At 52.6% G+C, this 26,023-nt stretch overlaps 4 protein-coding genes across 6 annotated transcripts in view; 2 read left to right on the plus strand and 2 right to left on the minus strand.

Annotated features, from left to right (window-relative positions):
- LOC104857531 (polyserase-2-like) overlaps positions 1 to 3,274 on the plus strand; it is a 7,545-nt gene extending 4,271 nt beyond the window's left edge. Inside the window, 6 exon segments of the mRNA XM_010617475.2 lie at positions 83 to 381; positions 463 to 604; positions 894 to 1,102; positions 1,105 to 1,158; positions 1,237 to 1,358; positions 1,611 to 3,274. Coding sequence (XP_010615777.1) covers positions 83 to 381; positions 463 to 604; positions 894 to 1,102; positions 1,105 to 1,158; positions 1,237 to 1,358; positions 1,611 to 1,895 — 1,111 coding nt within the window. The 3' untranslated portion in view covers positions 1,896 to 3,274.
- A 628-nt stretch (positions 3,275 to 3,902) lies between these two features.
- Prss8 (serine protease 8) lies at positions 3,903 to 8,492 on the plus strand. Of its 2 annotated transcripts, none has more exons than XM_010617447.3 (6): positions 3,903 to 4,278; positions 4,709 to 4,726; positions 5,949 to 6,114; positions 6,876 to 7,147; positions 7,223 to 7,389; positions 7,498 to 8,492. In XM_010617447.3, the coding sequence occupies exons 1-6, from the start codon at positions 4,194 to 4,196 to the stop codon at positions 7,819 to 7,821; spliced, it is 1,032 nt and encodes a 343-aa protein (XP_010615749.1). In that variant the 5' UTR covers positions 3,903 to 4,193; the 3' UTR covers positions 7,822 to 8,492. The 2 variants fall into 2 exon arrangements, with proteins under 2 accessions (XP_010615749.1, XP_010615750.1); XM_010617448.3 differs by having other exon boundaries at positions 5,952 to 6,114.
- A 3-nt stretch (positions 8,493 to 8,495) lies between these two features.
- Kat8 (lysine acetyltransferase 8) lies at positions 8,496 to 19,357 on the minus strand. 2 transcript variants are annotated; one of them, XM_010617449.3, is made up of 11 exons: positions 19,116 to 19,357; positions 17,746 to 17,820; positions 17,493 to 17,668; positions 12,719 to 12,772; positions 12,473 to 12,637; positions 11,273 to 11,362; positions 9,612 to 9,752; positions 9,426 to 9,519; positions 9,167 to 9,317; positions 8,904 to 9,058; positions 8,496 to 8,650 (listed from the first exon to the last, which is right to left on the minus strand). In XM_010617449.3, the coding sequence occupies exons 1-11, from the start codon at positions 19,324 to 19,326 to the stop codon at positions 8,586 to 8,588; spliced, it is 1,377 nt and encodes a 458-aa protein (XP_010615751.1). In that variant the 5' UTR covers positions 19,327 to 19,357; the 3' UTR covers positions 8,496 to 8,585. The 2 variants fall into 2 exon arrangements, with proteins under 2 accessions (XP_010615751.1, XP_010615752.1); XM_010617450.1 differs by lacking the exon at positions 8,496 to 8,650 and having other exon boundaries at positions 8,977 to 9,058; positions 9,162 to 9,317.
- A 3,452-nt stretch (positions 19,358 to 22,809) lies between these two features.
- Bckdk (branched chain keto acid dehydrogenase kinase) lies at positions 22,810 to 26,017 on the minus strand. The gene is made up of 11 exons (XM_010617474.3): positions 25,973 to 26,017; positions 25,800 to 25,868; positions 25,598 to 25,708; positions 25,294 to 25,341; positions 25,097 to 25,216; positions 24,919 to 25,017; positions 24,685 to 24,758; positions 24,064 to 24,192; positions 23,898 to 23,987; positions 23,321 to 23,479; positions 22,810 to 23,232 (listed from the first exon to the last, which is right to left on the minus strand). The coding sequence occupies exons 2-11, from the start codon at positions 25,842 to 25,844 to the stop codon at positions 23,088 to 23,090; spliced, it is 1,020 nt and encodes a 339-aa protein (XP_010615776.2). The 5' UTR covers positions 25,845 to 25,868; positions 25,973 to 26,017; the 3' UTR covers positions 22,810 to 23,087.
- Between the last annotated feature and the right edge of the window lie 6 nt (positions 26,018 to 26,023).

Below are 26,023 nucleotides of genomic sequence, written 5' to 3' on the forward strand. Positions count from 1 at the left end.
TCGGGAGCCGGCGGAGCCGGGCAGGGAGACTCGGGATGGGCCCGGGTTCTCGCGCCCGCCAGTGTGTGGCCGGTGGGACTTGAGGTCCGCACACTCAAAACCGAGTCAAGCCAGTGATGTACGCACACGCTCTCCTGCTGCAGAACGACTCCAGCTGGAGCCTGCTGTGCCGGGAGCAGGGGATCTGGTTCCTGGCTGGAGTCGGAGGCTTCTCCCGGGGCTGTCTCCGTCCCCGAGCCTTCTCCCCGCTGCAGACCCATGGCCCGTGGATCAGCCATGTGACCCGGGGAGCCTACCTGGAGGACCAGCTAGCCTGGGACTGGGGCCCCGAGGGCGCGGACACTGAGCCACAGACTTGCCTCCCCCACACAGAGCACGGTGGTGAGCAGGGGCCCTCGGGCGCACCCGGGGAAGGGTTTCAGAGACCCGGGGCTCCGCTGAGGCAGCCCTCTCCCGTCCTAGCCTGTGGCCTGCGGCCAGAGGCTTCTCCAGCTTGGGCGCTGTGGCCCTGGCTGGCCGAGGTACATGTGGCTGGTGGCCGAGTCTGCACTGGGATCCTCGTAGCACCACGTTGGGTCCTGGCAGCCACCCACTGTGTCCTCAGGTGAGTCTCACACACCTAGGCAAGAGGCTGGCCGGGAAACTGGGAGGTGGAGGGAAGGACTCCTGCCATAGAGGCACGTTCTCTTCTGGGGCTCCTGCAGCACAGGAAAACTGCTGTGAGACACTCGCATTGTTGGTTTGACTGAGGTGCTTGGAGACAGACTTGGAAGGAAGAGTGATGAAGCGGGAGCGGCAGGAGCCCTAGAGATCTGTTCTACCCTTTGCCCTGGACAAGTCAGGCTTTACCTGCAGCAGAGAACAGGAATTGACACTGGTCCTTGCTCCAACAGACTGGGCTCTACAACAGTGCCTTAGGTTGAAGTCTACTTGGGCAGGGCAGGGGCCAGCCCGGTACAGCAGGGCCACCAGCTCTTCCGGTCGGTCATCAGCATCTGCCTGTCCCGGCACCTGTGACTTGGGCCCCCACTGGCCCTCCTGGAGCTGAGCTCCCGGGTGGAGCCCTCACCAGCTGCGCACCCCATTTGCCTGCACCCAGGGGGTGTCCCCCAGGGGCCAGCTGCTGGGTGCTGGGCTGGAAAGACCCTCAGGACCGAGGTGAGAGCCTGGAGTCCTGGGAATGAGGAGTAACTGGAAGCCAGAGCCTGGGGGACCGACCGCCTTCCCTCTCTCTAGTCCCTGTAGCTGCTTCTGTCTCCATCTTGACCCCACGACTGTGTCGCTGCCTGCATCAGGGGATTCTGCCTCCTGGAACCCTCTGTGTACTCTATGGAGAGGGGCAAGAGGACAGGTGTGAGGTACAGGCACCTGGGTATCCTGGCCCAGGGAGGGGAGAAGCAGTGCTGGGCAGCAGGACCCCACGGAGACTGGGGCTGGAATTCCTGGGTGTTGTGCCCCACTTGGGAAGAAGCAATATTTCCTGACTGGGCCTCAGAGAGACAGGCCAGGCTGCCGTGGGGCTGGGGAGATGAGGAGCAGTGTCTGGGGAAGGAAGCTGCAGGGACCAGGAGTAAGGGTAACACCGGTTGCTCTGGGCTCCAACTCTGCAGGTGGCCTCAGCCCCGGCCCTCCTGTGCCACACTGAGGGTGGCTTCTGGGTCCTCATGGGCCTGGCTGTCCGAGGGAGCTGGGAGCTGTTTGCAGCCCTTGGACCGGAAGAGTCCTGGATCTCCCAAACAGTCGGGGAGGCCCACTTCCTGCCCCCTAGTGGCTTACCCTACTGGCCCCCTGAAGGCAGTGGCCTGTGCCCTCCAGACCTGGCAGGGCCCTCCAGTGCCCCTGGAGCTGCTACTCTGTTCCTGCTGTTACTGCCTCCCCTGACCCAGGGCTGGTGAGCCTGCCTCCCAGAGCTAGTCTAGCCAGCCTACCAGGCAGGGCGCCACTTCGACAGCAGGGCAGGAATGTGGCCGGACCAGCTGGGTCCAGGCCTGTGGAGCGCCCCATCCACCTAGCACCTCGCCTAGACTGCAGTGCTTCCAATGACTGGGCCTCAGTGCTGGCTATTTTGGGCCCAGGAATCCTTGGGGGTGGCAGAGCAGACAATAAAGGTATAAACACAGACACTTGGCCTCCTGGCATCTCTGGGGGCGGGCTGAACAGCTGAGAGCTCCCAGCCAAGGAGGAAGCCAAAGGGTAGGTCCCTCCCTCATGGGACACTGAGTCAGGCCTTGGGCTCCCTGAAAATGTGTCCCAGATAACGTGGCAGCTCTGTCCTCTCATTCCTGCCCTAGGGCGGAGGAGGTAAGGGGCCAGCTGGCTGTGTGTCACCTGCCCAGTGGACTTGGTGTTCCCAGCACCTAACGCATACTTCCTCCCTGGCTCACACCCTGGTGCCCCTCCCACTAGAGCAGGATGGACTTAGGGTGAGAGCTAGCCCCCAAATATGCATCCCACAAATGCTACCCCAGAGTCCACCCCCAGCATCCCCAGCATGCACCTTTGAGGAGCTGCTGCTTGTACATCCCACCTGCTGCATCCAGGACCTGGGTGCTTTGCCTGTAAATCCCACTGCCTCCCTCACTGCGGACCTGTGCACCTCCCTGCTTTAAGCCACTGAGGCTCATTGTAACCACAGAGTCTCCCACCCCACACCCCAGTGCGAAACCGAAACCCGCAGGCTAGGGTTAGGGGCTAGGGATCAGGAGGAGGTATGAGCACAGAAAATGGGCAAACAACCTAGACAGGGGTGGCTGGAAGGTGTCAGTGGGGAGGGAGCCGGAAGGGAAATATCTCACTGGGGTGAGAAGGGCGGAGGTTCTTAAAGGGCCAGCCTGAGCCTGAGCTGCCAGACGTCCACAGAGCACTCCCCAGATCCTCCACTGGAAAGCACCTCTGCATGAGCTCTCCACACCAGCCAACCCCCTGGTGCCACCCCTCCTCTCCCAAACCACCCCTCCCCACCACAGAGGCCTTCCTGATCCAGCCCCTTCCACTGACCCACACTAGGACCCTCTCACCTTCAGTCCGAGGTCCGGATTCCCAGTCTTTTGGAAAGGATGGAGAAGAAAGTTCTGTTTTTCCTCAAGCTTGAGCTTAACGCTCCCAGACCACAGATTCACCCTTGCAGATGCGTCAGGCCTTCACCAGGTCGAAAGCCTTCTTTCCCCAAGTCCCTGCCATCCACACCCTCCACCCAAGACCCTGCTCTGCCAAGCCAGGCGAGGTGCTGCTCACCTGTAATCCCAACATTCTTGGATGCTGAGGCAGGAAGATTGAAAGTTAGAGCCCAGCCTGGACAACTCAGTGACGTATGGAGACCTGTCTCAAAATAAAAGATAAAGGGTCAGGGATGTAGCTCAATGTGAAGGCCCGGGGTTCTGGGTTTGAGCCCCAGTAACACAAAAATAGTCTCAGTTTTTAAGGTGCTTCCTTGAGGGTCTCCCCAGCCAGCATCCAGACACTTGCGCCAGAGCCCTCCCTCTTGTCCTAGATTGAGTCCTACTTCTAAATAATTCTATATTTGGCTGTGATTCTATAATTTTTTGAGACAGGGTCTCAATCTGGCAGGTACTCAGTAAATCCTAAGGCACTGCCAGCCACACACTACCTTCAGTGGAGGCTGCAGACTTCACAGAAAGGCCTGGAATGGCACTGTCCTGGGCATCCCCCGGGGACCTGGGCTCAGCTACCTGGCACAAGGAGGGAGGGAGGGAAGAGCAGCAGGCCCCAAGACAACAAAGGCTGGGCGAGCCCCAGGCAGGCATAGCTGGTCCAGGAGGCTGGAAAGACCTGGGGATAGTTGGCTAGCTACGGGGTTTCCAGATTGCCTGGGGTAGCGGCTGCACTGGGCTGGCTGCTTTCACCCCACTCCCCCAGGATCTGTGAGGACTTCAAATTTAGGAGGCTGGGAAAGGCTGTGGAGCTGAGCCAGGAGGGCGGAGCCGAGGGAGGAGCAGGCAGGTAAGTGCCCTTCTCCAAGCAACTGCCACTCTTACTGCGAACACGTCCACAAGCGACTCCCACAGTGGCTGCTCCCAGCCTCAGAAGCCAGCCTAGGACACCTGCTCTACCTTCCCGGCAGAAATTCTGGACTTCCTTACCTCTGAGCCAACACCTGGACTTTGCCTCGAAACCAGGCCCAGGACTGATCTTCCCTTTGTGCCGGGGTGCCTCGGTGGCTGTTGTCCTGGGCCATGGCCCACGGGAGGGGCCTGCGGCCCAGGCAGCTGCAAGCCGTGGCACTTTTCTTCCTCCTTGGATTAATCCAGTTGGGAATGGGTGAGTACCTATGAACGGGGTGGAGAACTGGGGGAAGGGTCATGCAGTAGAATTTGCAGGCATAATCCTCTGACAAACATTCCTTATCGAGACAAGAAGTCCCTGGCCCTTGTGATCCCAGAAGTGTGAGAGGCTGAGGTAGGAGGATTGCAGGTTTGAAGCCAGCTCAGACTTAGCAAGACCCTATCTCAAAATTTTAAAAGGCTGGAGATGTAGCTCAGCGTTCTCTGGGTTCAATCCCCAGTATTGGGGGCGGGGGTCTCCTGGCCTCCCTAGCACTCAGCTTCTCTCTCTGGGCACTGGCTCTCCTCTGGTGTGTCTCTGTGTGTGTGTGTGTGTGTGTGTGTATGTGTGTGTACACTTGCGTGTACAGGAAGGGTGGTTTGGGCGAACTCAGGCTCCTCTTACCCTTCCCTCTTTTTCTTTCTAGGACCGGACAGAGCTGAAGGTGAGACTTACTGGGGAAATGGAAGAGAGAAAGGGGAGGAGACCTGGATTTGGAGTCCCCTGGTGGGTTTAAGGAGTGCTTGACCCTCTCAGCTGGGCTTTTACCCACCCACATTCTCTTGCCTCCCGATTGCTCTGAGTGGAACATTAGGCCTTGGCTTTATGGACAAAGACACGGAGGCCAGCCTGGCAACTTCCAGAGATGCCTCAGAATTGTAAAAGGGCTGTGAGCGTAGTACAGTACAGAGCACTAGGTCAGGTGCCACAAAAGAAAGAAACAGAAGTGCAGGAAGGCAGACTTGCCCAAGGGCAGACAGCCAGGAAATGGTGTCAGTGGATTTAAACTGCATCTGACTCCAGAAGTGCAGCACCCGAGGTCACTTCGAGAGAAATAAGCCCAGGACTTTCCTTCGGAGGCACAGCACCGGGTCTGGGTAGCCATTTACGGGCTGCATCCCTCACTTCCCAAGGCCCCAGCCTCTTCACTTCTAAAATGCATTCGATTCTGTCTATTTCCTGGAGCTGTAGTGAGGATTCTGAGAGACGAAGTGAAAGCCCCTTCCAGGCTGGACAGTGCTGCTGGAACACTCACTAAATAGCAGCTATTGTCATGACTATGAGGACTGGAGGCGCGAGTCCGAGTCCGGAGGAAGGGGACTTTGTGAAGGGCCGCTGGGCCTCCGGGAGCCAGGCCAGGGATGTACAGCCAGCTGCGAGCCCCATGCTGTTCTGCTCCTCCACCTCCCCATCGTTTGATGGGTGCCGGGGACCTGGTAGCATCCCTGGAGAACATCCAGGCCAGTGTGGTTGATGAAGAACAGTTGTGAACCTGGGCAGTGTCACGGGAAGCGCTCCAAGGCCCCCAGAGCCCACGCCTGGCACAGGCTTCAGCGGTGCTGCTCTCTAACGTTCTCCACAGCCTTCGCTCTAATATCCCATCCTGTGTCATATATACCCACCCCACCCCCTGCGCACAGAGCAGAGGGCCAGAGGGTGGCTGAAACCAAGGTGCCTGGAACATGTCTTAGGTCGGTGTGGAGCAATGAAAGGGTTTATCAAGTGGACTGGATAGAAGGCAGGAAGGAGGCTGTCATGAGACTGACTTAGATCAGGAGCAGTCTATGCCCAGCTTTGAACCAGAAGTCCTGGTACATGGCAGGACAGCAGGACTAGGACCTGTGTGGGGCCCTGAAGTTCCTGACTGACCCCTTTCCTTCCCCAAGCAGCCCTCTGCGGTGCAGTCTTCCAGCCCCGCATCACGGGTGGCAACGATTCGGTTCCTGGTCAGTGGCCCTGGCAGGTCAGCATCACCTACGATGGCGTCCACGTGTGTGGCGGGTCTCTCGTGTCTGAGCAGTGGGTGCTGTTGGCTGCTCACTGCCTCCCCAGGTACTAGCAGGAAGGGAGTCAAAAATGGGCTGGAGGTCAAAGTTTGTAGGTCAACCCCAGGTCAGAGGTTGGGGTTTAAGAGCATCAACAAAGTGCAGGGTGTGGTGGCACATGCTTATAATCCCAGCACTCTGGAGGCTGAGGCAGGAGGATCGCTGTGAGTGCGAGACCAGCCTGGGCTATATAGTGAGTTCCAGGTCAGTCTCCACTACATAGTGAGACCCTGTCTCAAAAAACGAAACAAAAAAGTATCAACAAGATAAAAGAAAAAAAGTGACAGCAAAGTAAGTCATGTGTGGTAGCACATATTTAACAATCCTAGCACTCTGGGAGGCTGAGGCAGAAGGATGAAAAATTCCAGCCTAGCCTTTGGTTGACTAAGTAAGACCCTGACTCAAACAACAATAAAAAAGTGAAAAAAAAAAAAAAAAACATGGCTGGGGATACAGCTCAGTGCAAAGGCCCTGGATTCAATCCCCAGTATCACACACACACACACACACACACACACACACACACACACACACACAAGACACTAGTAGAAGTCTGAAAGGTCACAGGATAAAACTAGGCCTTAGGCTGAGCCAGGCATGGTGGTACACGCCTGTCATCCCAGCACTGGGAAGGCTGAGGCAGGAGGATTACCAAGGCCAGCCTGAACTGCACCTGACACCATCTCAAAACTAGGCCTTCAAGGTGCCATGTGGGATCAGTAGACCCTAAGGCAGCAAGGATCCCAGCCTTTACCCCTTTATCTGCAGGGACTACTACAAGGAATACTACGAGGTAAGGCTGGGTGCCCACCAGCTAGACACCTTTGCCAGCGCCGAAGAAGTCCGCATGGTGGCCAGGATCTTCACCCACCCCAGCTACCGGGAAGAGGGCTCCGAGGGGGACATTGCGCTCTTCCTCCTCAGCAGCCCTGTCACCTTCTCCCGCTACATCAGGCCCATCTGCCTCCCTGCCGCCAACGCCTCCTTCCCCAACGGCCTCAAATGCACGGTTACAGGCTGGGGCCATGTGGCCCCCTCAGGTGAGCCCGCTGGCTGCTCAGAGTGGAGGGAGCCTACACAGGGAGGCCTTTGGTAAGCACTTTTTGCCCCCACAGTGAGCCTTTCAGCCCCCAAGATACTACAGCAACTTGAGGTGCCACTGATCAGTCGCGAGACATGTAATTGCCTGTACAACATCAACCCCAAGCCTGAGGAGCCCCACACCATCCAGCAGGACATGGTGTGTGCTGGCTACGTGACAGGGGGCAAGGACGCCTGCCAGGTGAGCACCAGACAGGGGCAGCTGAGTGCACAGTGGAGTGGGGCCGGGTACGGCGGACCAGAGGCCAGCGCTGTCCTGACGCTGCTGTCCTATCGCTTTCCTCCTCAGGGTGACTCTGGGGGCCCACTCTCCTGCCCTGTGGAGGGCGTCTGGTACCTGGCAGGCATTGTGAGCTGGGGTGATGCCTGTGGGGCCCCCAACAGGCCTGGTGTGTATACTCTGACTTCCAGTTACACCTCCTGGATCCGTGTCCACGCCACAGAACTCCAGCCTCACATAGTGCCCCAAACCCAGGAGTCCCAGCCCGACAACCACCTCTGCAATAAGTATCTGGGCTTCAGCTCCGCCCCAGCTCAGGGCTTGCTGTGGCCCATGCTGCTGCTGCCATTGAGCCTGACCCTGAGCCTCTTCTGCTCCTGGCACAAGCACTGACCCCGCTTCCAGGAGCAACACATCACGCCCAAGGGCCTGTGCCTATTCCCAGGAAGGGAAGTGGCTGGCCTTTCCCACGCCTTTTGGGCCTGGGGCCCTGATTGGCCACACCATCCTCCGAGGACTCTGGGGAGTCAGGGCACCATCCTTCTAAATTGATCTTTGGGCCCATCCTTCTAAATTGGCTCTCTGGAACTGAAACACATGGCCAAGGGCTTTTTGGCCTGCGGTCCTGGCCAGAAGCACTGGCCACCTCTGTTGCTGTCTGCAGCTTATTGGTTGGGTCCTGTGGAGCTCCAGGCCATGGCTCCCACCTACTTCTACAAGATGGGCAGCTGCCTGGCCGGCTGCTGCTGAGGGCCTGCTCCATGCCACCTGCCCTGCCCGATGAGCCCATCCATCGTGTGGCCTCCCTGGCTTCTGGGCTCACCTGCCTTGGTGATGGGAAAAGCCTCAATCTTGCCCCACTGGTTACCCGGCCAGAGTTCTGACTCTCATACTCCGGAGGACTGAGCCCCCACTGGAACTGAGCTGGGGGCTTGGATCAGGGGTAGGGGATAAAGGATCAAGAAGGAGTAAAATGTTTTGAGCACAACCAGCTGTGTTTGAAATGAAATGAAGAATGTCAAATCTTGGCCTCTCCCTCCCGCCTCGTAAGTCCTGAGCCACCAACAGAATTTACTTTATTAAAAAATGACAAAAGAGGTCTGTACATATTTACAGCTAGGAGCAAAGAGGCACAGGTCTAGAAAGGGCACGGATGCTCACTTCTTGGACAGCTTGACTTGCTTGTGCTTGGGGGGGGCCCACTTCAGGCAGACAGAGTCCACTGTGGGGAGAGGAGACATGAGTGGCAGACTGGGCTTCTGGGCCAGGCCTGCTCACACCTGGCAGCTCCAGTCTGGGCCCAGCCTCGGTTTCACCGCTTCCAGGCAGCTGGAGTCCTGGGGAGGGCAGGGCAGAGAAGCCCAGGGACAGTAGCCTGCCCTGGGCTGTACCCAGGCAGCTGGTCTGACTGGTCTGGGATCATGTGACAGCGATGAGAAGGCCCGAGCTCCCAGCAGCCTTTACACCCTACACACCTGTGATGGGTGGCTTCTTGTACTGGGCACTTTTGAGGTGTTCTTCCACAAGCTTGGGTGTGACACAGATCACGTGCTGGCCCTTCCAGTACTTGACCATGTTGAGAGACTGCAGGGTACTGATGATGTCATTCTGGGTGATACTGGTCATCTGGCTGCAGAGGGGATTAGGGCGGATGTGCAGATGGACCCCCTCCATTAAGGTTCCAGAATGTCCTTAACGGACGGCGAGCCCTGGACATGGTGGGGGCCACAGACCTCACCTCAGGTCCTTGATGGACAATGTGCCCCGGAAGTCGCGCAGTATCTCCAGCAGGACCCATGACCAGTAGCTGCGGTAGCTGAGTTTGCCCAGGTCAGACAGTGGCTTCTCTGGGGAGCCGACTGTGCTCTCCAGCTTGGACAGCTCATAGCCTGGCAGTGACAGAAAGGATTCCAAGAACCCAACCCACCCTGACACTCCACCCTCCACGGTCCCCACCACCACAGCAGCCCCTCTCCTGACAGGGCAGGGTTACTCACTGAAAGCTATGAGGAACTTCCCATAGCCGCGGCGCTGGTAAGGGGGCAGGGTGAGGATGCAGGCCACGTTGTTTCCATCTGGGGACTCCTTTTCCTGAGGGGGTAGGTGCTCAGGACCCTGGGAGGCTCGGCCCCTACTCCAGCTTATACCCCTCACCTCCCCAGTGGGGCTCCCTGATCCAGCACCTTGGAGAAGTAGCCCACAATGTGGGCCCCTTGCCTGTCCACTTCTGTCAAGATGTAAAAGACGAAGGGCTCCACGTCAAAGTACAAAGTCTTGTGATCCAGGAAAAGCTTGGCAAGCAGACACAAGTTCTGACAATAAATCTGAGGGGTGGAGAGGTGGAAATAGGCTCAGAGAGCAATTATGATGCCCCAACCAGCCTGGCCCTGAGAAGCCACCCTGCTTTTCTGCAGGCAAGCACCAGGGTCCAAAGAACAACCAGCGCCTGGCCAGGGGAAAGTGAACCCTCGCCAGAATAACAGCATTTACACCTGGAAGTAGTCTGAAGCGTCAACTTCTGAGGACGAAAAAGCCAACAATCGGAGCCACTGGCACTCAACAAAGTAATGACAGAACTGGATTAATCATGGCTATCACTTTTGAGTTCTAAATACCAGCATGCAGAATCTGGTTCCATCTTCACAGACATCAACTTCTTTCAGAACAGGAAGTTGAGGCTCACAGGAAGTGAGTGGCTTGCTAAAGGTTCCATGGCTGGGGGATTCCAGGGTGAGAATTCAACTGGAAACAAGTCCTGTGTTGCTCACAGTAGCCCCAGCGCTAGCACAAAGTTCAGCTGGAAGCCAAAGGAGGAGCCCTGACTATGAAGCCACAGCTCCATCTGCCCATCCAACCACACTTCTCGCTGGACACTGCCAGTGCCTTGGCAGCACCCACAGACCCCCACAGGAAGCACCAAGGAGAGGGGCCTTTCGGTTGGCTTCACGGCACAGGCCATGGGGATCTCTGGTTATGAAACCTCTTCCCATCTGCTCTTTCACTTGACCTAACAAATGTGTGGGCCCAAGACTGCTAGTCCCGTTTGACTTAGGAGGAAGGGCAGCTCTTGGACAGGACTGTCTGCCTGCAGGCTGACTGCTGGCAGAGCACGGAGGAGGAAAGGTCCCCACATCTCTAGGGGGAAGGCAGAGCAGCGGAGTCAGAGTCGAGTCGGTAACCCCAAGCACTGAGCCCCTCCAGGGCACCAATAATAATAAAGGCTGTGTCTACTAAGCACCTGCTACACACTTAACATCTGCAGTCTCATTTATTCCACCACCAAAACTATTAGGCAATTAATTATGACTCTTGTCTTATGGAGGAGGAAACAGGAACAAGACAACATTAAGTAACTAGTCTAAAGTCAACAGGAAGTGACAGGACAATTTGAAGCCAGGAACTCTTCATCTTATATTATGTTGCCCTTCAAATGGCAACCAGTATTCCTGGTGAGACCTTCCCAAACTGACTCTCAAAGGCCACTTTTCAACAATGGCACAGTAGGCTCCAAAGGCCGATGCTTGCCACTCTGAAGTTATTCTGCCAGGAACAAGTAATTTAGGCAGCATTAGCCCTAGAGCTCTTGCAGGAATCTCACACAAAGAAGTTCCCCCCAGGTAAACACAAACACCTTTCAGCAGAGGGAAAGAGCTAAGAGCAGCTTCAGGCAAGAAAATCTCTGCCCTGGGCTCCTGAACTACCCCAACCAGAACCACCCTCATCAGAAGTGAAATTCTCAAGGGCTGACAGGAGGGCTGGCCCGAAGCTGGGCTCAAGACCGAGGCCTCTGCCTTGTGGTGGTGAAGAGCCCCCCACTCCCCACAGCTCTGGGCCACCATCTCACCTTGTGGTCTTTGCCATCTACTTCGTACACAGAGATGTTGCTCTTGCGGTAGATCTCCTTTCCAGGCGGCTGCCGCCACTGACACTGACCCTGGGGCGGGGGTGAGGGAACAGGAGCTTGAGACCCTAAATGGTCCACTAGGTGCTTCCCATCCCAGGCTGTGTGGCTCAGAGCAAGTCTCTGCCTGTCTGTTTCCGCATGTGTAGACCCTCTGCTCAATGCTTTACCTATATCAAGTAATCTTCCTTGGTTTCTTCACCTGTAAAATGGGATCTACTTCCTAACCAAGTCTCAGAAAGGTTAGTAATTTCCTCAAGCACCATGCACAATTCCAAGTCTACGTAGAGTTGACTCTAGAGGACATTCAACCATGACACTGGTTTTCCGAAGCCACACAGATGCAGATCCCACACTTGGGGAAAACACATCCCACCGCGCCCCCAGCTACTAACGAGTGCCTCCTGCTTGGTAAACACCCCTCCCTGCCCTTCCCACCTGTTAGAACAGAAGTCCCAAATACTGAGGGGCTATACTTGTTTCCTTCTTTGCCCTAGGGACCCCTAGCACTGGGCTGGCCTTGAAAAACACTTAGTAAAGGGTAAAGAACTCAAAAGATTACTGTCCCCGTTCCATATATAAGAGAAAACTGCTGGGCATGGTTGCACATGCCTATAATCCTAGCACTCTGAGAGGGTGAGGCAGTATGATCCAAAGTTTGAGCATAGCCGGGGTAATTTAGAGCCTTAGCAAGAGTCCTTCTCAAGATAAAATAAAAGGGCTAGGCATGGTGGCACACATCTGTGATCCCAGCACTCAGGAGGCTGAGGCAAGAGGAGTGTTCCAAGTTCAAAGCCAGCCTAGGCTACCTAGTGAGTTCAGGACAGCCTGAATTATGTAACAAGACCCAGTCTCCAAAAAACAAGAGGAAGACCAGGGATTTGGCTCAGAGGTTCCGCTGTCTGCCTCGAAAGCACAAGGGCCTGAGTTCAATCCCCGTTACCAAAAGCAAGAGGAAACTGAGGTCTAGAAAGAGACAGCAAGTTGGCCAAAGTCCCCCAGCCAGCAATGGCAAAGCCGGGAATCTAGATCTCCCTACCCTTGGGTTCCTCGCAGTACTGAGCTCCTCTGAACGTGTACCTTCCCTGGGCCGCATGCTCAGTGCTCAGCTGCCCTCCCTCCACCCTGCCCAGTGAGCCTCACCAAGTGGAAGCGGTAGCTCTTCTCATATTTCATGTACTTGAGGCAGTACTCGCACAGCCAGAGCTTGGGCTGCTTTCCATAGTCTTCAGGGAATGGCGAAAAGTACCAGGCATCAATCTCGTAATTTCCAATGTGGATCTTGTCCACGTACTTCACCTTGGTGATCTGCAGACAGAGTGGGAGTAAGGGCTCTGCCCCACTCAGCAGGGGCAGGAACTTCCCAGTCAGGACCGCAACCCTACTTACCGCCTCATGTTCCTTCTCCAAGGCTGCTGTGGTGGGGTCCATCTCCGCGTAAGTCTGGGCAAAGTTAGAGAAGTAGGCACAGATCAACAGAATGGGGACCGTGCTGTCCCTCCCCTGCCCCAGAACCCGTGGAGCTTCCCTGTCTTCCAGATCCCAGCCTGTAAATGACAGTAATAGCCACGTAGCTCATTTGCTTTCCTTCACTTCATCTGAACCTCGCTGCTCCAAGCTTCTCTCCTGTCTGCTCACCTACCCACACCATTTGCCAGACGAACAGGACTGGGTTGGAAAGGTCTTCGGCTGTATGTGAGGTAAGCCGGCTCTGAAGGTGTTGAGAACCAGATGAAACAAGTCTCATCTGTGAGATGCATCCGGAGTAAGAACTGCTGCCCACACTTCGATGAGCTTGGACCTCTTTTCTGAGCACCAGACCTATGTGGCTGCCCGTCCACGGGAAGGAGGACCCTGACGTGCCTGTCCGAAGCTTACTCCTCCTCCTGGGGCCCCCCTGGCATGCAGCTCAATAGCCCAAGACCAGAAACAGCCTGCTCTGAAAACACTTCCCATTTCTTCAGCCTGGCATCCAGTTGGCAGCCAAGTCCTGATAGAAGGGAAGCCACTCCACGTCCCTGATATCTCTGGAATCAGTCCCTCTATCCAACTCCAAATAGTCACGGTCACTGTCTCTGATGTGGACAATGGATTAGTTCTCCTCGGATTCCCCGCTTTGTCTGGGTGACCTCAAATCTATAGCTAGCGACACCCCTTTTCCCTGCCTTCCTGCTGCCCATCACGCTGCCCAAGTGCTCGGTCAACCTGGCAGGCCCGAGTCAGGTGAGTCCACGACACAGCAGGACTTTGTGAGCCATCATGTGTAACTGCTTTTATTGTGTTTTCCTGGCTTCAAGGCTCGACATCCCCCTCACTCCCACCAGGAACCCTGCCTAGATTCTTCCTACCTAAAAAATACCCGTCAGGAGTGGTCAGTGCAAGATGTTTCCACTTGTCTACTTCCCTCCCTCTATTTTCCAAGTTATTTCACACAACACGCCCCATTAAGCCAAACTCTGCAGCTGGAACCAAGCACAGCCTGACAATGCAGATCCAAGGACTATGGCCTACACCAGATCAGATGCGCTCCAAAATTGAGGAAGTCAGCTTTCACCCAGGAAGCCCCTCCACAAAGCACTTTACCTCTGTGCTACCTGGTTTTAGTTGCGCCTTGACAGACCTGACAGGGGTGCTCTTTGTTTTCAGTACAGAGGACTGAAGCCAGCACCTTTGCACCCACGTGAACTACATCCCCAGCCATGTTTGTTGAGACAGGATCTAAGTGGCTAAATTGCCCAGGCTGGGTTCGGGAACTTTTGATGCTCCTGCCTGCCTCAGCCTCCCAGTGCCTCCAGTATGTGCCACCACCCCTGCTGATAAAACATTCCTACTTCAATTTTACACAGTAAACAAGCAGGGATCCATGAGGTCACTTGCCCTTGGGGCAATTTAGCCTGGTGTCAAGCACTCCACAGACATCATTTCATTTAGCCCTCACAACAAGTCTTTGAAACAAAAGTGCTCATTATCCCCACCGTACAAAGGAGGAAACTAAGGCACAGAGGCAAGTTCACTTGCTCAGGGTCATGGAACTAAGAATTCGGTAAAAGCACATGGTCTGTCCAATTCTGAGCCTACACACCAAAAAGGAAGAAAAAAAGGCTTTCTTCCTCCTGTCTCTAAAACATTTCCAACTCTCAAAACACAATGGTCTTGGGGTAGGGATTTAGCTCAGTTGTGCCACCGCCTGCCTCAAAAATGCAAGGGCCCAAGTTCGATCCCTGGTACCAAAACAAAAATAAAACAAAACACAATGTTCTTCTGCAAATGCACTAAAAAACTACAAAACACTGCTTTTCTTAAATGCTGCAATTTATGTGGAATTAAACATCAGGGGGCCGGGGATTTAGCTCAGTGGTTCCTCCGCCTGCCTCACAAGCACAAGGACCCGAGTTTGATCCCCGGTACCAAAAAAAAAAGAATTATCAGGGAAGTTATGAATTAACTTGTTAGTCATTAACTTTTTTTCAGTACTGGAGATTGACCCCAGGGGCTTGTGCATACTACACAAGTTCTCCACACCAAGCTATACCTCCAGCCCTTTTCAGTTTTTTGGTTTATTTTTCCCTAGTTCTTTTAGAGACAGGCTCTTACTAAGATGCACAGGCTGGCTTTGAACTAGCAATCATCCTACCTCAGCCTCCTGATTAGCTCAGGTTACAGGTGCGTAGCAACATTCTATTACTTTGTGTGGTATGGGAAATTGCATTCAGGACCTTCACACTTTGTATATTTTATTTGGAAACAGGGTCTCAGTAAGCGTCCGGGCTGGGATTACAGGTGTACACCAGTACGCCCTGCTTACTGCCTATTCTTTATCACCATTGCCTGGCCCATTATCACCTACCCAGCCAATTAGCAGCTTAGAGGTGCATTTTTGTTCAATGTAAACTTCTTGGGAAATGAACAAGGTCTGAGACTTCTGCTGTCCCAGAGAGTAGCCACTAGTCACGTGTAAGTGGGGTTTTTTTTTTTTTTTGGTACCAGGGATTGAACTAGGGTCCCTGCGTCTATGAGGCAGGTGGCAGCACCACTGAGCTAAATCCCTGGCTCACACATAGCTATTTAAATTAAATGTTTAAAAATATTAGTAAATTAATGTTTAAAAATTCAATTTTGCTGGGCATTGTGGTGCATGCCTATAATCCCAGCACTCAGTTGGGAGACTGAGGCAGGAGAATCACTCCAATACTGAGGCCAGCCTGGACTACACAGTGAGATCCTGTCTCAAAAATAAACTTAAAAAAAAAAAAATGTAATATTCTTAGTTACACTAAATATATTTCAAGTGTTCCACAGCTACCCATGACTGATATCTATATTGGATCACACAGCTACACATTTCCATTGTAACAACTTCAGATGAACAGTGCCACCTTAGACCTGGAGGGACCATTCTAATGTAGGGTATTTTAAATTTGTTTTTTTAACATCATATCCACAATACAAAGTGCAGCTGGCACTATCAACCTGATTACATGTTTTTGCACACACATCCACACATCTGTATGTGAAATAAAAGCTTCTCAACACAATACTTACCCTTGGTAAAGTGCAATGCGCTCAGATGCTTTAAGCTATTTCCTTTTTATATTTTTAAAATGCAAATGTTGGCCACACCCACTGAATTGATTTTGCAACCTAATAGGTTGTGTCCCACAATCAGAACACATCACTGTAAAGCACACAGTGTGTGCTCACAAAGATGAAACTGTACCACGAGAACTAATGACTACTCAGGGCCTTCAGAACTTCCTAAGTCCTGTTTTAGTTTGTGCTCCTCACTTTTTAAATGAAAAAACCGAGGCTCCAAGTGGAGGGAAAGGAACCCTGAAGGGCAATCTAACTTTGTAAAAAGAACAAAGAAGTAAGATGTATTATGTACGTGGACCAGGTGCCCTTCAGTGAATGCAATCCTAGGTAGTTTTTTTTTTTTTTTTGGTACTAGGGATTGAACTCGGGACCTTGCACTTGTGAGACAGGCGGCAGCACCACTGAACTAAATTCCAGGTCCTGTACTGTATTTTAATACCACAAAATTTTTAAAAAACTAACGAAGAGCCTGGGTTGTTTTTTATTGTTCGCTTTCTGAAGTAATGGGGACTGAGCCCAGGGCTTTCACACTAAAGTATAATCCCAGTCCTTTTGTTTAGTTTTTTTTTTTTTTTTTTTTTTAAAGGTAGGGAATTGCAAGAAGTTCAGGCTGGCCTCAAACTCATAGCAATCCTGCCCCAGCCTCTTGAGAGCTGGGACTACAGGTAATGTTCACCACACCTGGCAAGAATTTGGGTTTTGGAGTTTCTGAGATATGTCAAAAATCATGGTTAAATTGGGTGTGGTGACACACACCTATAATCCTAGCACTCAGGAGGCTGAGGCAGGAGGCTATGAGTTTGAGGCCAGACTAGGCTATACAGCGAGACCCAGTCTCAAAAAACCAAAACCAAAATCATAGTTAAGTGGTCAGACTCTGAAGTAGGACAATATAGTTGGCAGATCTAATAATGACTGGGTTCCTAAACCTATCTGCCTCCTCTACAAACTGTATATAACAAAGTTTACCTCACAGGGTTGCTATGAAACATAAGTGAGATCATGTACTAAAATATTTGGCCTAATACTTTGGCTCACAGACCAATAATGTTTGGGATAATTATTCTAATTCCAGCCCACCTTTTTACTAGCTGTGTGACCTTGGGTATATTACTCAACCTTTCTGAACCTGCTTCCTCATCTACAAAAAGTAATTTTCCTTATGGTATTGCATTGCTAGGGAGGATCTGATGAGTTTATATATGTACAGTTTGGTGCTTGGCAATAGCCAGATGTCCACTATCATTCATTCTTTCTTCTCTTTGGACTTTAAGTCATTTTGTCTAATATGACACAGCCATTGGAATCAAAAGAGGTTACTGGAGCCGGAGTGCCAGTTCCCACACTGTGCCATTTCCTTGCTTTGAGACTGCAGCAACCCCTTTTCCTCTTTGAGCCTCAGTTTTCTGACCTATGAAGAATAAAAGAGAGACAGGAAAAATCCCTGACACACAATAAGAATTTAAAAAACAGAGGAGTTGCTGTGGTTTGGCAACAGGCCAAGAGGCCTAAGGGGGTTCCCAGAGGCAGCTGGGCCACTTGGGCCCTGGGGAAGGGGAGGGGCCCTGACCTTCTGCACATGATTGATCTCATCATGCTTGCGCTTTTGGTTGCGAGTGATCTTGCGCTCAGGCTGCTCAGCCAGCTCACTGAGGTACTTTTCTGAGTTCTTCTGCACAGCGTCTTTCACTGTCTTGGTCAGTGCCAGCCGGTTCTTGTCTACCCATTCATCCAGTCGCCTGTTAACTGTTAGGATGGGCCATGAGGATGTTGCCCAGATTCCCCTCTCTCCCGCCCAGACTCAGAGGCCCCACAGCACTCACAGCCCACATAGTGCACATAGAATTCCTCTCGGCCCTCCTGGTCATTCACTCGAGACTGGATCACTTCCGCAGAATCTGTGAAAGAAAAAAAAAAAAGACTAGGATCATCAGAAAGGGAGGGTTAGAATAAGTTTCCAGATTTCCAGCAGTTTTTAGATTATCTGCACACATCCAACACTGGTAGAACCTTGTGAGATGGGCCACGTTGGAGTTGTTACTCCTATCTGACAGATGAGAAAAATCTTTAAGGTCTAGCCAGAGTCACGGATTTGTAAAGTGAGAAAAACTAATACTTAACTGAGTTTTAAGTCTGACTCCAAATTCATACTCATTTCACTACACATATTGTCATTTATTTGGAGGACATGAAAGCTTGATGACTGAGACAGCTTGAGTTTATATATTTCTTGCTCCCCGTTTCCTAGCTATATATAAATGAGCCAGTTATTTTGACTTTTTGAGCCTCAGTTTTTTCATCAGGTACTAGTTCCTACCTCAAGACTGAGTTAATGTCTCCAAGATTTTTACTCCAATGTGGGAAAACTAGCAAACCATTTGACCCATGAATAAGACAACCATTGCCTGTCTGATGCTATGCTGTGCCATTGCTGGACACTGAGGAACAAGTAGTGAATCACAGAGATCTTGCCCTACAGAAGTTCCCAGTTTAACAACAGAAGACACAGAAAATTACAACATACCACTATGCGTACTACAGCTGAGATATGAAAAAAATGTCACAGGAACATACAGAAGGGAACAACCCAATGTGCCTGAAAGGGTCAAGAATGGCAGCATAAAAGATGGAAGTTAAAAGCATGAGGAGAAACTAGACAAGTCATTCCAAGCAGAGGGTACAATGGTAAAAGGCATTCAGAATACACAGCATGTTCTGGTCTAACAATGACCTTTGTGAGGTGGCTAGAAACCGGAGGGGTCAGAGAAATTGTCATTCAAAGGAGACTGGGGTTTATTTTGAAAATGAGGAAAGGCAATGGAATGCAAGAAAAGAAAGTTGTTTTCGTGTTGTCATGTCCTCTTTGCTGGCACCATAGGAGACGACGGAAAGGAAAGGCACAGAGACAAAGGGACCAGTGAGTAAGCAGGGTTAGAAGAAAAGGGAATGAAGCCTAACAGCAGGCAAGGAAGTGGAATGGGAGAGCTGTACTCTAAACTTTTGGTGATCACGCTGCTGGCGGCTCTGCAGTGGCACCCAGCATAACCTAAAGGTGACAGCCTCCCCTTTCTGGGGTGGCTCCTCAGGGCCCGCAACTCCTCCTCTCTCCAAGTCCCCGCCCCCGCCCTCCGGAGGACCAGTGGTCCGGGCCCTCCCCGCAGCACCGCCCCTAAGCCCTGGGCCCCGCCCTCACGCCAGGTGCTGTCCGGACGCCGACACAGGTACGTTTCTCCGATCTCCACCGTAACTTCTGGCTCGCCGCGCGCTGGGGTCGGCGGAGAGACCCGGCCCGGAGATGGGGCTGTTCCCTCGACCGCCGCATTTTCCCCAGGGCTGGGCTCGCCCTCTCCCACAGCCCCCGAAGTAGCTGCTGCAACTGCTGCAGTTGCTCCCTGTGCCGCCATCGCGGTAGCGGAAGTGACGCTAGAGTTCCGCGCCGCCCAGCCCTTCTAGCTCCGGGTCAGCGGGGCGGGGCCTTAGGCTGTGGGTGGGCCTGTGACATTGGCAGGAGGTTATAGGTTCCGGGGCGTCCCGAGGCGCTACGGCTTGTGGGAGGGGGGACGCAGAGGTTGCGTGAATTCACTTTCGGTGTGGTGCACGGCTTCTCCGGGGAGCAGAAGAGACTACTTTCCTACTGTAATGACACATCTCAGATTTTTTTAAAGGTCCGATGGTGTGGAAGCCAAGATGTGTCAGTTTGCGGGCCTTTGGCCTTTCTAACTGGCGGAATCATTGTGTCCCGTTGTCTGGCTCAGGATTGGACCTGGAATTAGCACCCCCTTCTGTCCCGCTCTACCTACTGCGCCTGCTTAATTCCTATTTGTAAATTCAAAGGACTGCGCCTCTTGAGGGAGGGAATAATACATTTGGGGTGGGGGGAAAACAGGTGTGTCCAGGAGTAGCCAGTAAGTCATCCTCAGAATCAGCTTTACAAGCTTTACAGGATAAAGTTATTGTTTAACAGTGCCTAGCGATGCAGTGTGGCTGGCTTGAAACTCATCCCCCTAAGTGCTGGGATTACATGTAGGAGTCACTAAACCTAGCAGAACAAAGACTTTTTAAAGAAAGGACAGGCAGTGGATACAATAAAGAGCATCTTGCTAAGTGAGGTTTAACTCTGACCCTACCTTGGGTATGGTAGACAAGTGTGTAAATTGCCTACAATTACCAAAATTTTTTTGTGTTTTGAGACAGGGTCTCACTATGTAGTTCAGACCGGCCTCGAACACTCAGCGATCCTCCTGCCTTGACCTCCCAAGTGCTGGGTGAGCCATCATCACCGGGCTCAGCAAGGTTACATGTAATGTATATATGTGTGTCATTAATATGTATATAAACTATATACAGAGGCAGTATACAAGTATATAAAACAACTACAGAACTCCCTGTTTAATTTCACATGACCCGTGTCTTTCACAATAATCAGGTGAAGTATAATGATTTCTTTTTTTAAACCAGGGATCAAACTCCAGACCTTGCGCTTGAGAGGCAGGCAGTGGCACCACTGAGCTAAGTCCCCGGAGAGTATAATGATCTTTGTTCTTGAGATTTATAGAACTGGCAAACATCTCTTCGACTAGGTATTAGGATTCTGTGCTTTACTTGTCACCAGCCCTCAACTGTGAGAAAGTGTGCATCAGTGCTCAACAACCTATTTCCTATCCAGACTGTCCAATAAAATGGCTTTTGAGGGACAAGAATCCCTGCTATCTTCTAGTGATCTCACTTGTAATAGTTCTTTCTCAGCCAGGCATGGTGGCACGTCTGCATTCCAAGCACTCTAGAAAGCTGAGACAGGAGGATCACAAATTCTGGTCCAGATTGAACAACACAGTGATTTCAAAAGACCCTGTCTCAAAAGATAAAAAGGGCTGGAGGAGTTAGGCATGGTGATGCACATCTGTAATCCCAGCACTCGGGAGGCTGAGGCAGGAGGATTGGGGAAAGTTCAAGGCCAGGCTGGGCTACACAGCAACCCAGTACCAAATAAGTAATGTATTCTTTCTTTCTCTACCACAGCCTTATTCCTTTATAAATGTGTGGCCTGGTACCAGGCAGAGTATGTACTTAAACATTTGTATATGTGCTGCCAAAGCGAGCACCATACTTAAACATTTGCTTCCACCAAAAGTTTATAATTTGACTGTTAGGCTTCGAAACAGAAACAGTTCTGAGATGGAATGCTTAGGGCCTGAAGATGGGGCTCAGACACTATAGTTCTGTTAATATCCAAGTTAGGTATCTGTGAGGAATGGCAGTGGGAGGACTTGGCAACCTAGTTTTGGGAGATGAAGGCATTGGGGATGGGGAGTGAATGCTAGATACTGTAGCATAATTGGGCCAGGGATTTAGCTCAGCAGCACAGTGCCTGCCTGGCAAGCCTGAGGTCCCGAGTTCGATCCCCCGTACCAAAAATTCCTTTTTTTTGGTACCGGGGATCGAACTCAGGACCTGGCACTTGCAAGGCAGGTGGCAGCACCACTGAGCTAAATTCCCAGCCCTAAGAGTTCTTACTTGGGGTTCTTCTGCTTCACTTTGTATTTCACTGACATCTCCGATTACAGATTTAAGGATTAGCCTAAACCTTACAAATCCCTGATCAGGGTCATGGCATCACCCTCCTCACTATGCTCCCCCCATCCAGTGGCCACCAGTAGTTCTAACGTGAAATCTGACTGCTCCTCCCAGAATTGTGTAGGGCTGCTGCAGCCAGGTCCTTTGTTGTTTCTGTGCCTAGATTACCTTTGACGATCTTCCATATAACTATTAGCTCTGGACTCTGGTGGAGGTCTTTCTTTGGCAGTACTGGGGATTGAATCTACACTTTGCGTAAGGCTAGGCAAGTACTCCACCTCTCAGCCACACCCCAGCCCTGGCTCTACTTTTACCTGAGATCACGTCCTTGCTTGGCCTCTCTGCCTTTCCCTTCCCTGATTCCCATACTGCCATTTGGAAGCACTTTTTTCTCCTCTCAGAGTTGACCTCCAGGGAACCTTACCTGAAACATCCCTTCCTAGTTTAAAACCCACAAGTGGATCCCTACAAGCTCCATCCAGGATGACACCATGCTTCAAGCCCTGTACCTTCTAGTTGCTGCTCGCCTTTCCGGTTGCACCTTTTTGTAATGCATCCAGCATGATTTCAGCATAGCATCATGGCTCCCTATTAACTGCCCTCCAAAAAAACGATGTCTCCCCTCAGTCCCCACCTCCGCCACCTTGAAGGGCAAGAGACTATACAGGCCTGGTGTCTCTCCAGTCCCACCAGGCAGATCCTCAGGCCCGTGTCCCTGACAGGGTGGGCAGGGTGTTTCCCTCTGAGACGTTCCCTGGAGTTCCCACAGGAAGTTCTACCTCAGGTCTAATCTTGAGCCCTTTCCTTTAGCCCACGTTCCTGGCTCTCCCTACCAGGGCCTACCTTTCTCTTGTGGAGTACTCAAGTCTTTGCTGGGCCCGCCAGGACACAACCTTGTGTGTTCCCCTTCTTGGCAGCTGGCAGGCAGTATTTTTAACCTTACTTAGGCTCAGGAATCAGGTGGCTCAGGAGGTTAGCCAGTCTTATGACCTTCATCTCTAAAACCTGTAATTGCCTGAAGGGAAGTCCGTAGAGCCGGAAGCTATGTCCACCTGGGCTTTCAATGCTGTCTGGGCCCCAGAAACATTCATTAAATTGGATGAAAAAAAAATCTTTGCATGAGCTACTAAAGTCACCTCCCTTCTTTTGCCAAATAAAACAGGCAAGACTTGGAGCTAGTTCTGTTCCTGTCCAGTCAGGCATTCAGGTCAGTTAGAGATTAAGACATGAACCACTTAAACCCAAGGACCCAGGAGGCCTGAAAGAGCAGAAACAAAAGCTCCTCTGCCCTCCCCAGAGACAGGACCCAAGAGGACATTCAGAATGTGAATTTTAATAACAAACAGCAGGTCAAATAGGGGTTCCCCAGGAACAAGAATAACAGAGCTGGTGCTAGAGCCCCAGAGGTCCCTGCTTCCTCCCCTCCACAACCAGGAGGTGAGAAACCAGTGGGCTCTACTGAGGAGGGGTGGCACCCAGCTCCATGTAAGTCCTTCTGGCTGAGGCCTGAAGACCTAAGGTGCAGCAGTGTGTGGAGCAGAGTGCCACTGTGCCCAACCCAGAAGGTCCTGGCAGGCAAGCAGGCCAGGGGTCAGATTCGGAAGCTTTCCTCCCGGCCATCGATGTGTCGGAGCCGCAGATAGACATCTGTGCCGATGCCCTGCAGGGACTGCAGCTGTAGGGAACCACCAAGGTACTCTGCGTAGGCCCGAGACGTGGGCAACCCGAAGCCAAAACTGAGGGAAGACGGGCAGGACAGGAGGCTTCAGAGGCTTGAGTCTCCTGGGTTCACCCCACCTCTAGCCTGGCCAGGCAGGACCTCACCCATGCATGGGTCCTGACTGGCTGCCACTGTGCATGTCCAGATGGCCAAAGAGGGGACTGATACGGGGATCCTGGGTGCTGGCCTCCGCTGTAGTGAAGTGGTAATCCATGACCCGATCCAAGTTTGTGTGAGCGACTCCTCCACCCCGATCTGAAATCCTGGCAGGGTGTTGACAACATGGGATGGGCTTGGCTCAGGCTCATGGGGTCTGACTTCCTGTGCCTCCCACCCAAAGGCAGAATGTGGTCCACCTTGTGTGTTTAAGCTGCCTTTCTCCACCCCCACTCTGCTCAGGCCACTGACTGCTTCTACTATCTCACAGGATTTGCCACTTATCCTCACCCAGCCTCAAAGACTGGTTTCCCAACTCGAGGCCCCTCAGTTGCTGACACAGGCAAGGTGCTGGGCCCACAGTTGGCCCAAATCCATTAGTATCCAGGCCATGGCAATCTCAGGACTAGAGACTTTTCTGACCAGGACCCTCGTTCCAGAGTGGGGAAGGTACTGGCTCAAGGTTCTACAGTGACTGGACCTACTGGCCTCCATCCCTGCCCACCTCCACTGCTCAGGGCAAACCTGATGATGAAATCGATATCATTGTTGGCGATAGTGATGACCACATCCGGGACGTTGTAGGGAGTGTCTAGGTGACTCTCCATGGTGGCTCTACACAGAGTAAAAGACAGTGGGTGGCAGCACCTGGTTCCTGTCTGTCCCCACCCACCATACCCAGCCTGCCCACCTCATGGCATTCTTGAGCAACTCGGGCAGGATGTAGTCCAGTGGCATAGGGATGAAGGGAAAACGAGCGGCCACATGTCCGTTGATGCGGACTCGGGGGGCATTGCCATACTTGTGCTCACACAGGCGTCTGTGGACAGAAGGGTTCAGACTGGTGCCTTAGGGTAGTAGTTCTCATCTAGCGCCAGTTCTGCTCCTCTTGGGCACAACTGGCAGAGTATGGAGATATTCTTGCTTGTCACACCTGGGGGTTATTACTGGCATCAAGTGAGTATGAGCCAGGAGTCTTACAAAAACATATGTACTACAAAGAATTATCTGGCTTAAAATGTTAATAGTGCCAGCCAGGCAAGATAACATATGTCTGTAATCCCAGCAGTTCAGGAGGCTGAGGCAGTATCTCAAGTTGAAGGCCAACCTGAGCAACCTGGTGAGTCCATCTCAAAAAATAAAAAGTACTGGGGATATCTCTCAGTGGGAAGGTCCTTGGCTCAATTCCCAGTACCAAAAGAAAGGGGGGATCATGGTTGAGAAACCCTGCCTTACTTTGTGCCCCAGGCAAGGACTCAGACCTTAACCCTCCTTGTCCAAAGATTCACCCCCTTAGCCATGATAGCCTCACCTGGCAAAGTCCACCCACTTCTCAATAATCTTTTTTGGTGACAGACGAGTGCAGATGATGCCAACAAAGTCCAGCTGGCAGGAGAAAAAAGGTCAGGACTTAGCGAGTCCTCCATCCCCACTTTTCCTGTGAAATGCTTGCAAATGCTGGAATGCCAAATCAGCCTCTCCAGGCCTTTTGCCCAGTCCTGACCCGGGGGACCCCCTGACTCAGTTTTCTCTCCCAGAGCCCCACCTTGTCCTCATGCAGTGCCAGATGATGCGTGGCCAACATGCGGATCCCAAGTCTGGAAGTCAATGTCTTGTCCAGGAAGTAGCGGACAAGTTTTTCATCCTGTCAAGAGTTCAGACTCAGATACCCTGTGCCCTGCCCAGCCCCACTACTTCTCCAGGCCCCACTTTACTGCTCTGACCTCTATATGCTTGCGGCTCTCACGCAGGCCCTCAGCTAAGAGAGTCACCACATCCTTATGATCATCTAGCAGCTGTCGCACCAGCTGGCAATACTGGGCTTCATCCGCCTGGTCCTTGATCTGCAGGCCACAGAGACATGAGTAATGAGGTCCAACCCTGACCTCACAGCCCCTCCCCCTGCTAGGCCCAGCCTCACCGGAGGGAAATCTGTCAGCTTCTGGAAGGCACGAATGTACAGCTCATGCTGCAAGGAATAAGTGAAAGATTTCACAAGGCTGCCACAGCCACTGGGTAGAGAACACCTACCTCCCCAGGCCTAACTGCGGGGATCGCCCTCCCAACCCAGCTTCGCATGGTCTCAGCCCCACTGTGACCACGACACCTCCTATCCTCCATGAATGCGGGTGTACCCTTGGCCTCCAAAGGCTTTGGCTGAGTCCTACGTAGCCTGACCCGTCAGCAGCCCCTGTGCACACTGACCACTGCCCTCTATACCTTACCACATGCAGGATGGTGGGGTTGCAGCCGATTATGAAGGGAAGGCTGCGGAAGCCCTTGATGCGGTGAGCGATCCTTACTGGCAGTTCTTGTTGCAGGTACCGGCCACTTTTCTGAGACAGAGAAGGCAGGGCCAGGGCCTGGGCCTGAGTGGCTGGCCAAAGCCGCAGGAGCTCCGGGGTAGAGAGGGAATAGGAATCTTACCAGAAGGTGGCTGCCGTCTTGAGAGCGGCCGGAATAAAGCATCATGGTTGGAGTGAGGCGGACGGAGGGCTGGAGGAGAGTAGACAGACCTTGAGCACTGGACCTCCAACACCCACCCCAGAGGTCCGCCCCTCCCGGGACACGCTCTCCCCCTCGGCCCCTTGGCGGCAAACCTTCTCCGCCGCCACGTCTATGGCCGACTGGTTATAAAAGGAAGTGACGGT

Source organism: Fukomys damarensis, unplaced genomic scaffold, assembly GCF_012274545.1.
Source record: "Fukomys damarensis isolate Sample0158 unplaced genomic scaffold, DMR_v1.0_HiC HiC_scaffold_34, whole genome shotgun sequence".
NCBI classification, from domain to species: domain Eukaryota; kingdom Metazoa; phylum Chordata; class Mammalia; order Rodentia; family Bathyergidae; genus Fukomys; species Fukomys damarensis.

What these genes read in the sequence shown, in the direction of transcription:
- Prss8 (XM_010617447.3), top strand. Translation starts at nt 4,194, where the DNA reads ATGGCCCACGGGAGGGGCCTGCGGCCCAGGCAGCTGCAAGCCGTGGCA. An exon ending in GCTGCTCACTGCCTCCCCAG is followed by an intron (nt 6,115 to 6,875) that starts GTACTAGCAGGA and finishes CTTTATCTGCAG; the next exon opens with GGACTACTACAAGGAATACT. An exon ending in GGGGCAAGGACGCCTGCCAG is followed by an intron (nt 7,390 to 7,497) that starts GTGAGCACCAGA and finishes TTTCCTCCTCAG; the next exon opens with GGTGACTCTGGGGGCCCACT.
- Kat8 (XM_010617449.3), bottom strand. Translation starts at nt 19,326, where the DNA reads ATGGCGGCACAGGGAGCAACTGCAGCAGTTGCAGCAGCTACTTCGGGG. An exon ending in GCGTCCGGACAGCACCTGGC is followed by an intron (nt 17,821 to 19,115) that starts GTGAGGGCGGGG and finishes TTTCTTTCACAG; the next exon opens with ATTCTGCGGAAGTGATCCAG. An exon ending in TGGAGAAGGAACATGAGGCG is followed by an intron (nt 12,638 to 12,718) that starts GTAAGTAGGGTT and finishes CTCTGTCTGCAG; the next exon opens with ATCACCAAGGTGAAGTACGT.
- Bckdk (XM_010617474.3), bottom strand. Translation starts at nt 25,844, where the DNA reads ATGATGCTTTATTCCGGCCGCTCTCAAGACGGCAGCCACCTTCTG. An exon ending in AAGACGGCAGCCACCTTCTG is followed by an intron (nt 25,709 to 25,799) that starts GTAAGATTCCTA and finishes TCTCTGTCTCAG; the next exon opens with AAAAGTGGCCGGTACCTGCA. An exon ending in AGCTGACAGATTTCCCTCCG is followed by an intron (nt 25,217 to 25,293) that starts GTGAGGCTGGGC and finishes TGTGGCCTGCAG; the next exon opens with ATCAAGGACCAGGCGGATGA.